Source organism: Ictidomys tridecemlineatus, chromosome 10, assembly GCF_052094955.1.
Source record: "Ictidomys tridecemlineatus isolate mIctTri1 chromosome 10, mIctTri1.hap1, whole genome shotgun sequence".
Taxonomy (NCBI): domain Eukaryota; kingdom Metazoa; phylum Chordata; class Mammalia; order Rodentia; family Sciuridae; genus Ictidomys; species Ictidomys tridecemlineatus.
This window is the reverse complement of record NC_135486.1, coordinates 16,268,369-16,282,171: the sequence shown is the minus strand read 5'-3', so window position 1 is coordinate 16,282,171 and position 13,803 is coordinate 16,268,369. Positions and strand designations below refer to the sequence as shown.

The 13,803-nt window shown below is 33.1% G+C and overlaps 1 protein-coding gene across 10 annotated transcripts in view; it reads left to right on the top strand.

The window, feature by feature from the left end:
* Edem3 (ER degradation enhancing alpha-mannosidase like protein 3) overlaps window positions 1–13,803 on the top strand; it is a 71,982-nt gene that overhangs the window by 14,730 nt on the left and 43,449 nt on the right. For 9 of the 10 annotated variants that reach the window (XM_040276763.2, XM_040276764.2, XM_040276765.2 and 6 more), the window contains exons 3-7: window positions 3,511–3,611; window positions 4,103–4,142; window positions 8,730–8,842; window positions 9,886–10,039; window positions 13,388–13,522. In XM_040276763.2, the coding sequence (XP_040132697.1) occupies window positions 3,511–3,611; window positions 4,103–4,142; window positions 8,730–8,842; window positions 9,886–10,039; window positions 13,388–13,522 (543 nt within the window). Of the gene's footprint in view, window positions 1–3,510; window positions 3,612–4,102; window positions 4,143–8,729; window positions 8,843–9,885; window positions 10,040–13,387; window positions 13,523–13,803 lie in introns of those variants that run through there. The other variant, XM_040276767.2, reaches the window with a different exon arrangement.

Below are 13,803 nucleotides of genomic sequence, written 5' to 3'. Positions count from 1 at the left end.
CATTCATTTTTCTTTTTTCTTTTTCTTTCCTGAGCTTTCATCTTCGTTGACTAATTCTCTTTTATTATCCAGTTTGTAAACTGTCACATAGGATAATTATCACTGAATGACAAGAAGTCAGCATACCGCATCCTTGCTGTCTATGTGTGAACTTAAGGACTTGGACATGAATATACAGAGTGATCAGTTACTGACTGACATTGAAGGAAGTAATACAGTTGACTGCCAATCAGGATAAACATCTGTTATTTATGTAGTGATTTGTGGGCTAAAGAACTAGCATTAAAATTTGTATTTTGTGCAGTTACTAACTGACATTTGAACCATGTTCTTGGATGTTTAAGTTGTAGTGGTAGAAAATTATGCAAAGTGAGACCATGTGAAGAGAAGACTGCCTATGATAACATAGCTGACAAAAGTGCTATATTAAGTGGGGAAAAGTAAGAGTATGGTAATCCTATTATTTTCTTGGCAGGAAGTTAATAAATGTTTTCTAAAATTGAAACATGAAGTTAACACAATGTTTCTAACCTCTAAATGCTTCTAATATTGTATTAATCTTAGGGAAAATCTTTTATGACTCTCCCTTGGTGAAGAAAATATAAAGTTCAGCAGGTGTTTCTTGTTTCTTTCCTTTTCTATTAATTCTGTGACTAGAAGGTAGGAAATATTTCAGTCCAGTTTCATAGAAGCAGCTAGCCAACTTAAGAGAGCCTGGTCCTGGCTATGGCCACATGTGCAGGGCCAGCAGCATCAACTCTGGTGCCCTTTAGGCATTACTGTGATTCCCACTAAAGCCTCTTTATTCCTAGTGCTTATGTTGTAGTCATGCAGCTTTATCTTCTATAATCCACTATTTACTTTTGGTACTTGAAAATTTCTTTATTTTCAAGCTCAGCTTGTGTTTATAGTAGGTAGGAAAAAAGATTTTTGCACGTACTTTATCAGCATCTAAACTGAAAATGAACTGTCATGTCATTCTTTTAAAAAAAAAATCTCACGGCTGGGGATGTGGCTCAAGCGGTAGCACGCTTGCCTGGCATGCGTGTGGCCCCGCTTCAATCCTCAGCACCACATACAAACAAAGATGTTGTGTCCGCCCCAAACTAAAAAATAAATATTAAAATTTATTCATATTTTCTCTCTCTCTCTATCAAAAAAAATCTCAGTAATCCAAACTATAAAGTACCTGTTAATAATATTAGAAATATATGTATGCATAATTATAATGCTCTAATTAAAATATGTGAGAAGCTAGGCTCGGTGGCTCATGCCTGTAATCCTAGCAGCTCGGGAGGCTGAGACAGGAGGATCAAGAGTTCAAATCCATCCTCAGCAAAAGCAAGGCATTAAGCAACTCAGTGAGACCCTGTCTCCTAATAAAATACAAAATTGGGCTGGGGATATGGCTCAGTTGTTGAGTGCCCCTGAGTTCAATCCCTGGTACCAAAAAAAAAAAAAAAAAAAAAAAAGTCAGAACTGAATATGCTCTTAATAAAGTAAAGACATCAGTTCTCCCAGATTAGGTTCTTCTAATTAAAACTTTAGCATATGAAGGAAATTTTAAAATTATCTAGAATCAATGTGAGAAAGTATGGTGCAAAGATAGAATAATTAAGATAATGGTTTTGGGATAGGCAAATATGTCCACAGAACAGAATAGAGACTACAAAAATGTGTGTTTGCGGGCAGTGAATCTCTGTACATTTTAATAATTTATTGCAGCAGAAAAATCATTGTGGGAACGAATTTTTTTTTTAAAGTGGCATTTATAAAATTGGCTGTTGGGGGTGCTAATGCTGTTAAATTCCCTATTTCACATTATAAACACAAAGTAGATTCTAGGTAGATATTTAAATGTAAGAAAAAAATATACAATTGTAAGAGTACTATTTTCAGAGGCCTAGGGTTGTCTTATAAAGTATGCCTGAAAAGGAAGAGACTGTATATTTAAAGCTTAATGTGAAAACACCATAAAAAAAAAAATTAAAAGACAAAAGCCAGGAGAAAAATATTTACATATAACAAACATAGTGTCTCTTTTGCACCCCCCCATAACCCAGAAAAATGGAAAAAAGGTATAAACAAACATTTCAAAAAGGTAGTAGCAATGACTAATAAAAACAAAAAGATGCTTATCCTTATTAAAACTGAAATTTGAGATTACAGTTTTTTAATCCAGATTGGCAAAATATAAAGCATTGATTATCTCCTATGTTAGAATATAATAAATTATAAATTGATGCCATTGGTTAGATAATATCAAAAATTAATTATGACTATTAGAACGAGAAAGGGAATACTAAAAAATTAATATGCCCTTGACTCAGCAGGTTGTTTTCAAGTATTTCACCGAAATTCTAGCATATGTATAAGAGGTAGATGCACATTACAGCATTGGTTTTTTTGTTATTTGTTTTTGGTGGTGCTAGAGATTGAACCCAAGGCCTTGTGCACATTGCAGCATTGTTTGTATACTGAAAATGTGAAATCAACCTACATATTCATCAATGAAGATATAAATAAATTGGCATGTCTGTACTGGAATACTCTGAGGAGCAGGAACCATAGGTTCTGGAGTCAGAATACCTTGCTTTGAATTCTGGATCCTTCATTTACTACCTGCATGGCCTAGGCTTCTTTAATTTCTCTAGGCCCCAATTTTCTCAGCTGTAAAATGGAGTTGAGGCTATTGCAGAGGGTTGTTGTGATAATTAAATTATTAAAATGTATAGAATAGTGCTTAGAATGTAAGTGCTCAGTGACTGTTAGCTAATATTAAATTATTACTTTGCAGTTATTAGAATGAAGTATATCCATAGTATTCTAGCATGGGGGGAAACCTCACTGTGATTCAAATGAACAAATTTTAGAGTAGTATATGCATGTGGCATAGCACCTATAAATAAATAAAAATTATTAATTATATATGTACATGCATTTGAATGTGTATGGATAAATCTGGAAGATAAATGCTAGTCTTTTAACATTTATTTTTTAGTTGTAGGTGGACACAATATCTTCACTTTTATGTGGTGTTGAGGATTGAACCCAGTCCCTCAAGCATGCTAGGCAAGCGAGCTAGGCACCTCTAAGCCATAACCCTAACCCTAAATGCCAGTCTTAACAGTAGTAGCCTCTGGGGAATGAGATTAGTGGAGGGAAATTAGATTGTGTGGAGAGTTTTTATTTGGATAGGTTTTTTGTTTAGTTTGTTTTGTTTGGGACTGGGGTTTGAACCTAGGACCTCACACATGCTAAGCAAATACTCTACCAATGAGCTACACCCCCAGCCCTGGTTATCAGCTTTTTAAAGGAATGTTTTTTGTATTGTTTGACTTTTTTTCAAGCAGGTGTTACATTAGTAATTATAATTTAAAATTTTCCAGACTGTACAACTTTTGACTAAATCTCATCTTTTTTTTTTTAAACCATGAAAAGGTCATATTTCCTAAATGGTTTGTACTTTCTCTTATCTTCCTTAGTGACTTAGTAAGTTTTCTTTTGCAGGAACATGCTTACCCAGCTGATGAACTCATGCCTTTAACCTGTAGAGGTCGAGTGAGAGGCCAGGAGCCAAGTCGGGGCGATGTGGATGATGCCTTGGGAAAGTGAGTAGAGTGCAAGGCCTGGCCTAGCATTCACAGTCCCATGTCATAGGCTCCTTAGAGGCAGTTTGCAATCTAACTTTCCAGGAATTTGCTAAATTTTGAAAATCACTTTTAAGTATTACATTAAATACCTTTGTTCCTTTCTATTGTCTTTGTAAAAAAAAATTGATCAATTTACCTCTTAGATTGGAGAAAAATTAGTTTGTTAAAGCTATATGCATATTAACATTATAAAGTGTTGTTACTTTTATATTTTCATTTGTTTTTAAAATCACTAATAAATGTCTGTGTATATCTTCAAAGATGTGTAGAATGTTAAGACTTTTCAGATTCATTCAGTGCTTTTTATGTTGTATTGCAACATAGAATTTATATGGAAGTACTAATTAATAGAAGCTACCAGTAATAGGATGTGGGTATGTCTGTTTATACTTTGTGAATAAAATACTTAGAATGCTAATGTTTTGTGTCTCATTGTACTTGTTTCTCAGATTTTCCCTGACACTGATTGATTCTTTGGACACTCTTGTGGTATGTTTGATTCTTTTTGGATATAATATACTCACTCAAGTATTATAAATATAATCAATACAGTATAAAATAAAAGCCTTCAGAATTTAAGATGTGCAGATGTTTGCTTCTAAATACATCACTGTAGAGTTAATGGTGTCAAGTGAATGTCAAGTGAAATTATGCAGAATAATAGAAATACCCAAATAATTTATAGGGCTGTCACTTTATGTGATGACATCTTAGGGAGGTTCTCCTAGCCTTTTTTTTTTTTTTATGTTGATGAAACTTTGTTTTATTTATTTATTTATATGCGGTGTTGAGAATTGAACCCGATACCTCACATATGCTAGGCAAATCGCTGTCACTGAGCCACAACCCCAGCCCCCTCCTAGCCTTTTTAAGTTGGGTTGAAGCTATTAGAAGAAAATACTTTTGGCAAATGTCATTGATATTCTTTTTTCATAATGATATGCCACAATAACACTGAAATTGTTAACTAGAGTCTTTTTACATTATGTTCATAAACAAGTTTATTTTCTGAACAGTAATTTTTAGCATTAATGACTTCTTGGCTCTCTTCAAACTCATATGATGTAGAACTATTTGAAATCACAAAGGGGAAAGATTGAGTTCCAGATGTTATGATTTCAAGTAGTGTCTTTCTTTTAGATCTTATAGTATAAAAGTAATCGCTTTTAAGGATTTTCTTTAGGCCTGATGTTGATGTCCCAAGTGCTTATTAGATTTCAAAAAACAAAACAAGATAAAAATATCTTCAGGGTAGCAGAAATTTTTCATAACCAAACTTTGCTTCTGGATAGTTTCAATATTCTTTTTTTACCAAGGCATATTTTATTTTTAGAACAAAGATTCTCAGTTCTAATAGCAACCTACAAAGATCACCTGTGGGGGTGGGGGAATCCCTGCTTAAGTTATTCTGATTTAATTATTCTGGGTGACGCTGGGTATTACTGTTTATTTTTTCCTCTTTTAAAAAATTTTCTATTAGAGCTTTATAGTTCTACATAGTAGTTGAGTCTCTTCAGTTTTAAAATGTGTCAATGGTTGAGAAAAATGTGGTTGTTCAGATCTTCTTAACTGGGTCAGAGTTTTGAACTTCATTTTTTTAAGAGACTAATGGAATGTGTAAGCCCCATTATAATATCTATGAAAAATAGAATGTGCCTTTTTTTTCATTTCTCCTACTTGATGCCTAATTTTTGATTTAGTTGTCCTGGGTGTTCAGCATAAAATAGCTTATTGCTAACTGTACCTGTACAGGTATAGGTAATTTTTATTTGTACCTGTTACATATCAGGTCTACTTTGGGGAGTAGGTGAAGAGCAGAAGCTTTGCATTGGGAAAGACCATAGGTGTGCTTAAATTTGTTTCTCATTATTTGTCTCAGCTTTATTTCTCTATGTAACAAGTTTTTCATCATTTCTCTAAGTTATTAGTTGATTTTCATGAACACTGACCTCAACATATGAGTTTTCCAAAATATTATCAGAAATGAAGGAGAAAAAAGTAGTTTCAGGATGCATAACTTTTCCTACATTTAGAAATCTGTTGGCCTCTCTAATGGGGAAGCCATTAATTATTATGAAGGTTATATCCTTCAGGTTATACTTGTTACACACTTTGGCATTGGTTCTCAAAATAAGATCCCTGGGCCAGTAGCATCAGCATTACCTGAGATCTAGTTAGAAATACAAATTCTCTGGCTGTATTGCAGATATACTGAGTCAGAAACTGGGGGAGAGGCCCAGCACATAAACAAGTTTCCAGATGATTTTGATGTATGCAGTAATTTTTAAGCTTGAATGTACTGTAGGTTGCCTAGGAATCTTGCTAACATGTGAACTCTGATCCAGTAGGCCACACCAAAGTGTGTGGTGTAACAAGATTGTGCTGTAAGTTGTGTCCTCGCTCTGAACAAGATACTTGGCCAAATTATTTAATTTCTGTGGATCCCTGTTTTTACTACAAAAGGGTCTAGAATAGGTGCTGGACCCTGGTAGCTATATTACTTCTCACTGATCTTTGGTTTAGAGTTAGATAAGTAATGCTTGGTTGTTGAAGCTGTCTAAGAGGAGTCAAGCACAAAAATCAGTAAAGTCTGATAAACACTTAAAAACTTACTACATAAAATCTTTAAATTTCAGTCTTTTCAAGAGGGAATAATGAAAGTAACTTATTAGTATTAAAGTATTAATATTAAAGTATTAGTATTAAAGTATTAGTATTAAAGCTTTGAAATATATAAATTCATTTTGAATTTATTTTTATTAAATATTTTCTTCTGAATTTAAACAAAAAATTAGAGGAAATTAAAGTACTTTGAAATATTTTGCTATTGTTAGAAGGAATGCTATATTATACATTTGTCAATACAAGTAGTAATATTTCTGATTGACTTTGCTTTTATTCTGTGATTAATTTTTCATTTGGTGATTTAACAATTTGAAAATATTAATAGGATATATCACTGTAACAGTGTATATAGCTCTACCATTTTTATTTTTGTCATACCATAATATGTTAAGTAGAATTTCTATTGCCATAATTTGATCTTCAAATTTAAACTATTCAAAATACCAGGTATCTAGTTTCTATTGATTGTCATAGAGTCAAACAGTGAAATGTTAAGGGTGCCTTTAAATTCAACATTACCATGAAATCTGTAGAAAAAAATTGAAACAGATTAAAGATCATGGGGGAAAGGATGAGACCTGGATTGTCCTTTTGTTATCAGCTAGAAGATTAAGAAACTATTATTGGAGCTGTTTTAAAACAAATTTTCTAGCTAATTATATACAGAGATAACTCTCTGTCCCCTTTTATTCTCATTTGAAACACATAATATTGTACTATTGTTGGTTAGTTTGATATTGGAGAGAAGAGGGAAAAGTTATTCAGTTAGAGAACACATGTGGAAGGAGATTTGTAAGAAGAGTGACAGAAAAAAAAAAACTCAGGAGATAGACTAGGGAGAAGGTGAGATGCGATTAGAAACTGGATACTAAAATGTATGTGTTTGGAGGGTGGGGAGGGTAGAACTGTTGTGTTTCATTCCACAAGTAAGGGGACCAGGACCATTTGTATCTACTTTTATTGCTGCAGAGTTTACATGGATTTTGAGATTGAAAAGACTTAGTACTTAGAACTTGCCCCTGATTGATTTACTTTTACTTGAAATTAGGCACATAATCTTATGGAATGTCTTAAACCTGAATTAGAATTTTTTTGTGTAAGTATCAGGTCAAGTTAAAAAAACAACAACTCTAAAAAATATTGAACAGTCAAGTGAAGGAAGAACACTTCTAATGAGTCTAGTCTCTAAATAACATCTAGTCATGCAGACTTAATTTAGACTGAAAGATCAAAACAGCCTGTGTAATAACAGTGAGCCATGTGATAGAGCTCATGCAAGAATCCACAGAGTTGTTTAGTCAGAATTTTAAACCTACATGGTGATAATAGTAATGAGGTTAGACACTTGATGTTAAGACTTAGTATTCAGACACTTTGCTAAAAGCAGTTGAAACACATTATCTCATTTAAGAAAGCAACCGAAGGGGTAGGAACAGGCTCAGAGGTTAAAGGAACTTGACTTGGATCGCAGGTAGTAAGTGAAAGAACCAGAATTCTGATTAGGACCTGCTTTTTTCTTGGTGCTGGGGATCAAACAGCCTATGAGCTGTATTATTACACAGCTTCCTTAATGAACAGGACGACCATGGGATAAAGATGGCAGGTGTACGCTTAGGATCAGTCAGTTAAAGAAAGCACTTTCTTCTGAGAGTAAACTGTTGTTTAAGATGGTGTTTGATATATAGGATGGGTGGTTTGTTTGGTTTTTGACTTGGAAACCAATCCCAGTAAAGTTCACCTCATGAGGTCATAGGTTTTTCATGTGTGTATGTGGAGAGAGAGAACGAACACACATATTTATGAGGGGAGGTGGTTTCCTGAAATACATGGGACCAGAAGTGATAGAGATTTCAGTTTTTGTATTTTGGTATGCTGTAATAGCCTTTACTTTTTTGGATCCCTAACCCAAAAATCTGAAATGATCCAAAATCAGAAACATTTTGAGTAATGCCAATATAACCTTGGAAACTCAAAAATGCTCAGATTTCCAATTTTTGGCTTAGAGATGCCCAACATGTACTAAGAAACTAGTATCAGTTTTGCTAATGATTGTTTTAAAGTTCTAAAGATCTTCAGTATGGGGGTGGGGTTGTGGCTCAGTGGTAGAGCGCTTGCCTAGCATGTACGAGGCCCTGGGTTTGATCCTCAGCACCATATTAAAATAAATAAATAAATAAAGGTATTGTGTCCAACTACAACTAAAAAAAAAAAAGATACTTCAGTATGTCTAAAAAAAGAAAGGTATAAAGAGGCTATGTAATTAGGCATTTAATTTTTTTTTAGTTTGAGATATCACATTTTTATAATACACTTAAGGGAAATATTAATTATTATATATGCCACTTTTTTTGCATTTTAAAGTATTATAAGTTGCTTTTAGTAGCTCATTCTGAGAATATTTGTCCTTCACTTTGTAGAAAAGAACTTCATTTTGTAATTTTCTTCTCCTAGGTATTAAATAAAACTAAAGAATTTGAGGAAGCTGTGAGAAAAGTTTTAAGAGATGTTAATTTAGATAATGATGTCGTTGTTTCTGTCTTTGAAACAAACATCAGAGTTCTGGGGTGAGTACTTAAGCCAACAATGCTTTAATTTTAGTAATTGAGAAGCTTAGGGTAAATTGCTTATGGATCAAAGGTAAGGAAGTAGTTTCTTATGTTCAAAAACTGGAGTATTGTCCCACAGAGTTAGGAAAACCTTGCTTTATATTGGTCACAGACAGCAGCTGGTTTTGGAGTGGTAGCTTCAAATCAGAGGTATTCCCTATATAAAAAGCAACAGAAGGTTGGACATAGGTCATATTAGCTATGTCACAGGTTTTTTCACTAGCTTCCATAGTTGGTTAAACTTAGCCATGCACCTCTCAACGAAGCCGAATAAATTCAAATTTATAGGATTGCCTTTCAACTAAACAATGTGAAATGATCTTGGGGTGCTTAAAAATGTGTAATTATGGGCTGTGGTTGTAGCTCAGTGGTGGAGCGCTTGCCTCGCATGCGTGAGGCCCTGGGTTCGATCCTCAGCACCACATAAAAATAAACAAATAAAAATAAAGATATTGTGTCCACATACAACTAAATTTTTTTTTAAATGTGTAATTATAAGATTTAGTCATTCATTTCAACATTAGTAAGTTTTTATATTTAATAATTACTTTTATTGTACCTCATTTCCTTTTGTTCAAATAAGTCTACTCTTCAATTAAATATGAGTGGTAATGTAGCTTTTCAGAGTTTATGAATCTTTTACACTTACTGGAGTAGGAGGTTTTTATTTTTAAAATGTTATGGTGATAAATTTTTAAGTTTGCAATTTGTTAAGATTAATTTGTCACGTTTGTTAGATGCGATGTCTAGGATGTTCTTTGTTTTAAGAAAATTTAGTGTATTTAAAAATGCCAAACACTTTACAATAACATAGAATATCTGATGTTGGCTATGTAATTCTAATAGTTTGCCATAACATAAGTAGCCAGTAAAGAATTAAGGTCTTCTATGGTCTTTCCTTACTTATGTTTACTTGTTGATAACAAAATGCTCGCACATTTTTAGGTGGTATGTTTAAGTGTCTGTAAGAGGTGGGTAATATTTCATCTCTGTGATCACAGGGGTCTTTTGGGTGGACACTCACTGGCAATCATGCTGAAAGAAAAAGGTGAATACATGCAGTGGTACAATGATGAACTTCTGCAAATGGCAAAGCAATTGGGTTACAAACTTTTACCAGCTTTCAATACTACCAGTGGCCTTCCTTACCCAAGAGTAAGTAATTCTAAATATGTATAACAGTCTTTGTATACTTCCTTTGTTGTTTTACAAAACATTTAAATGTTTATTTGATCAGAGCCATTGTTTCTCAATGGTTTCATTCTTTATTAGCACTGGAAAAAAAATGCTTCAAAGCTATATAACAAATTTATATTGACATTTCAATTAACTTACATTTGAGTGATGTGAGAATTAGATTAGTTTAAGCTTTGCTGTGTCTATGTATAACAATTTGGATTATGCTGCAGAAGGAAGAAATATATGCTAGACTAAACCTTGAGCCAGAATTGTTTGTGCTGAAGTTATGGTCAAAGCACTGAGAGCAGGTAGGTATTATTCTCCAAAGGAAAAGACCAGAGAGAAGAGGGGACAGACAGAGGAATGAGGAGGAGGTAGAGCTGGTGAATAGTATTATAAATATATAAATATAAATAGTATTATAAAATCCAAAAATGGGAACTTATAAAGGAGATGTTCACCAATCATGATGGCAACACTCCTATAATCCCAGATAATGCTACTTGGAAGGCTGAGCCAGGAGGATCCCAGGTTCAAGGCCATTCTGGGCAAATTAGTAATACAGGGCCTCAAAAAAAAAGAGGTGGGGGACTGAGTGGTAGAGTACTCACCTGGCATGTGTGAAGCACCCTTGGTTAAATTCCTAGTAACACACACACACACACACACACACACACACACACACACACACACACACGCCATCCTAGAAAACTTGAGGAGAATCAAGTGCAATCAGAACCTTGAAGGTTGTAGTAGGGTAAATTAAAGGGGAAAGAAGAATCCAAAGTAGGTAGAAAGTACATGTGGACCAGTTATTTGGAGGTTTCTTCTGTGTTGGTAGTTAAAGGAATGCTGGCAATAGAGTCATTGTGGGAATTTTTTATTTGATTTTTCCTCTGAGAGAATTTTTTATTTAAAGCAGAGGGAAGGAGGTCATTGAAGATGGAAAGAGCTGTCTCTTCTGATTTTTTTTCATTCTTTATTAGCACTGTTATTTTCTTCTTTTTATCAAAGTCAGATACCTCAGTCATTACCAAGCTCTATCACTTTTTCCCTTTTCTTATTGCAGCTATACTGTTGAAGCAAATATAATTTTTTTTCCTAAACTTCTATAAATACCTATCCTACTCTTTTCTCTTTGGTTTATGATCCAGAGCACTTGAAAAATTAATATTACTAAAGCATAACTTAAAAGTTTTGCTCATTCATCGTCCCTATTGTATTAAGTGTTCTTTATCATTTAGAACTCTTCATAGTTAGACAGTAGACTTTTTGGCATTCTCTTATAGTACCATACCCCAGTGGAATCATTTTTCCACCTCAACAAAAGCAGTCTAGGTTCCCCTGAAATGCCTGGGTTTTTTTTTTCAGTCCATATTTTTAGGCCTACTTTATCTATTACTTGGCGTTACTTCTCAACCAGTATAAATCAGTAAGGCTGTTTTCTCCATCAAGAAATTATCTTTGTAACAAAAGTGAGTGCCAAGCAATTCAGTGAGACCCTGTCTCTAAATAAAATAACAAAATAGGACTTGGTGCTCTTGAGTTCATTCCCTAGTACCCACCCCACCAAAAAAAAAAAAAAAAAAAAAAAGCCATCTTTGACTAGGTAGATATATAGCATGTTAAAGGCTAGTGCTTTTCAAATTAGAGTACACATCCCATTACTTATCCATTAATTTTAGTGGGTTAAGATCAGCACTTTTTTCTTTAATGAAAAAGCCTAGAAATAAGCTTCAATTTAAGTTTCCAGTTTTTGATATTTTAAATAGGTTTTCCTGTGAACATTCTTACGTGTGTAAAAACATTCTTAAATCTGTTAAAAAAAAAAAAGAGACTACATTTTTTATTTAAGCTAAATTACTAAAAGAGGAATTACTTAATTGCCCAATTGCTTCCCGGAAAGTTTCTTCTGTACTTTTTCAGTTTTACATAAAAGTGCACGTGCCATGGTGCTGGGGCCAACACTGTATGTTATCATTTTTTTTTTTTTTTTTTTTACCAATTTAATGAGGAAAAAATAGAATCTCTTTAATGTGAATCTACATGCTTATTGGTTAAATTTTCTGTTGATTCACTTTCAACGTATTAAAATTAAAAGCAATTTTAAACTATTTTTAAACAATATATAGATATTTACTTAATTAAGTTTATTTTTAGTGAATATTTTTAGTTTTTGTTATAAATAAAGGTGCTGTATTTTGAGGAATCTAGCATTTCTTTACTTTTACCATAATATGAAAACCAAGCATGGAATTGCAATAGAAGATACCATGAGCATTATAGTAAACAAAGTAACATTTTCTTAAATCTCAAGATTTTTTAAACTTTTTTAAAAAGAGAGACTACAGAAGAAAATATCTTTCTTTCCTTCCTTCTACATACTTAGTAAATAACTGCTTTTGCCTATGAAAATTTGTGTAACCATTCTGTCTTAGGTATCATACATAATTGATAAAATTTGTGTTACTGTTTTTAACCCAAAAGAATTTGCTAGACAGAAATGCTGTTGTAAGAGCTGCTGGACATTTTTTAAACTGACCTTTAAAGCTTATCCACACTACATATTGCCATTTCTTTAAAGTTAATTGAAAGCAACTTGTCCACTTTTCAGATAAGGTCTTACTCCTAAGGTCGAATAATGATCATGTCCTAAAATACACGGTTAATAGAAATTCTGTTATGATTTGTACATGTTTTAAGGATTTTCCAGGATAGCAAAGAGATAATGTAGATAAATTTAGTGTAGGTAATTTATTGTTTTTCTTTTCAATAAAAAAGTATCCTTTTTAAAAACCACTTTGTGATTTTTCAGGAACTCAAGATCAGGAAGAACCAGGTTCAGATTCCTTCTAAATATAAAAGTTTATTAATACTTTTATATCTTTTTGTCTTAAGCCTTCAAGTAAGTAGGGCAATAAGCTTTTTGTTTCTAACATCTACACTAATAATTGGACACCATTACCAGTGCCTGTTCTACATCAGGCACTCTACATCAGGCACTGGAGGCCTAGTCAAGAGGACAGAAGCCTACCAGCTTCTAAAACAAATGTCAACAATAGGATTCCCATAAGCTAAAAAATAAAATAAAAGAAAGATTGAATCCTTCTTGCTAATTTTGTAGAAAATGGCACATGAATATTATGTGCTTAGAATGTATTTCCTTAGACATTAATTGGAAAGTCACAAAGCTCATCAGAGTAAATCTCAGTGATCAGTTATTTCATGAATTATTTTTCATGATTTGATAAAAAGGTAATTTCTTATCAAAAAATCTAATATCTCTTGATAGTTGCTAATTATAGTCTTCTGGTTCTATAATAGATCAATTTAAAGTTTGGCATCAGAAAACCGGAAGCTCGCACGGGAACTGAGACAGATACCTGTACAGCATGTGCAGGTACCTTGATCCTTGAGTTTGCTGCTTTAAGTCGATTCACAGGAGCAACAATATTTGAGGTTTGCTTTTCATGGTCTTTGATCTCCTGGGTTTTGGGCATAGCTCTTTTCATATTTGTTTTCCTTTGGTTAAGTTTTAAGATTATCAGTTGGAGGATAAATGTTATTTTGATGAACTTTTCATCTAATTCTATTACATAGTTTTTAATTGTTGAAAACATCAAAGTCATTGCGAAGCAATTATGTTAAATATCACTCTGTATTTTGTTCACAAACTACAAAGTAAAAGTTTAGTTTTGTTCTTAGAGGATTGTTTAGCTATATTATATAAGTATTTCATG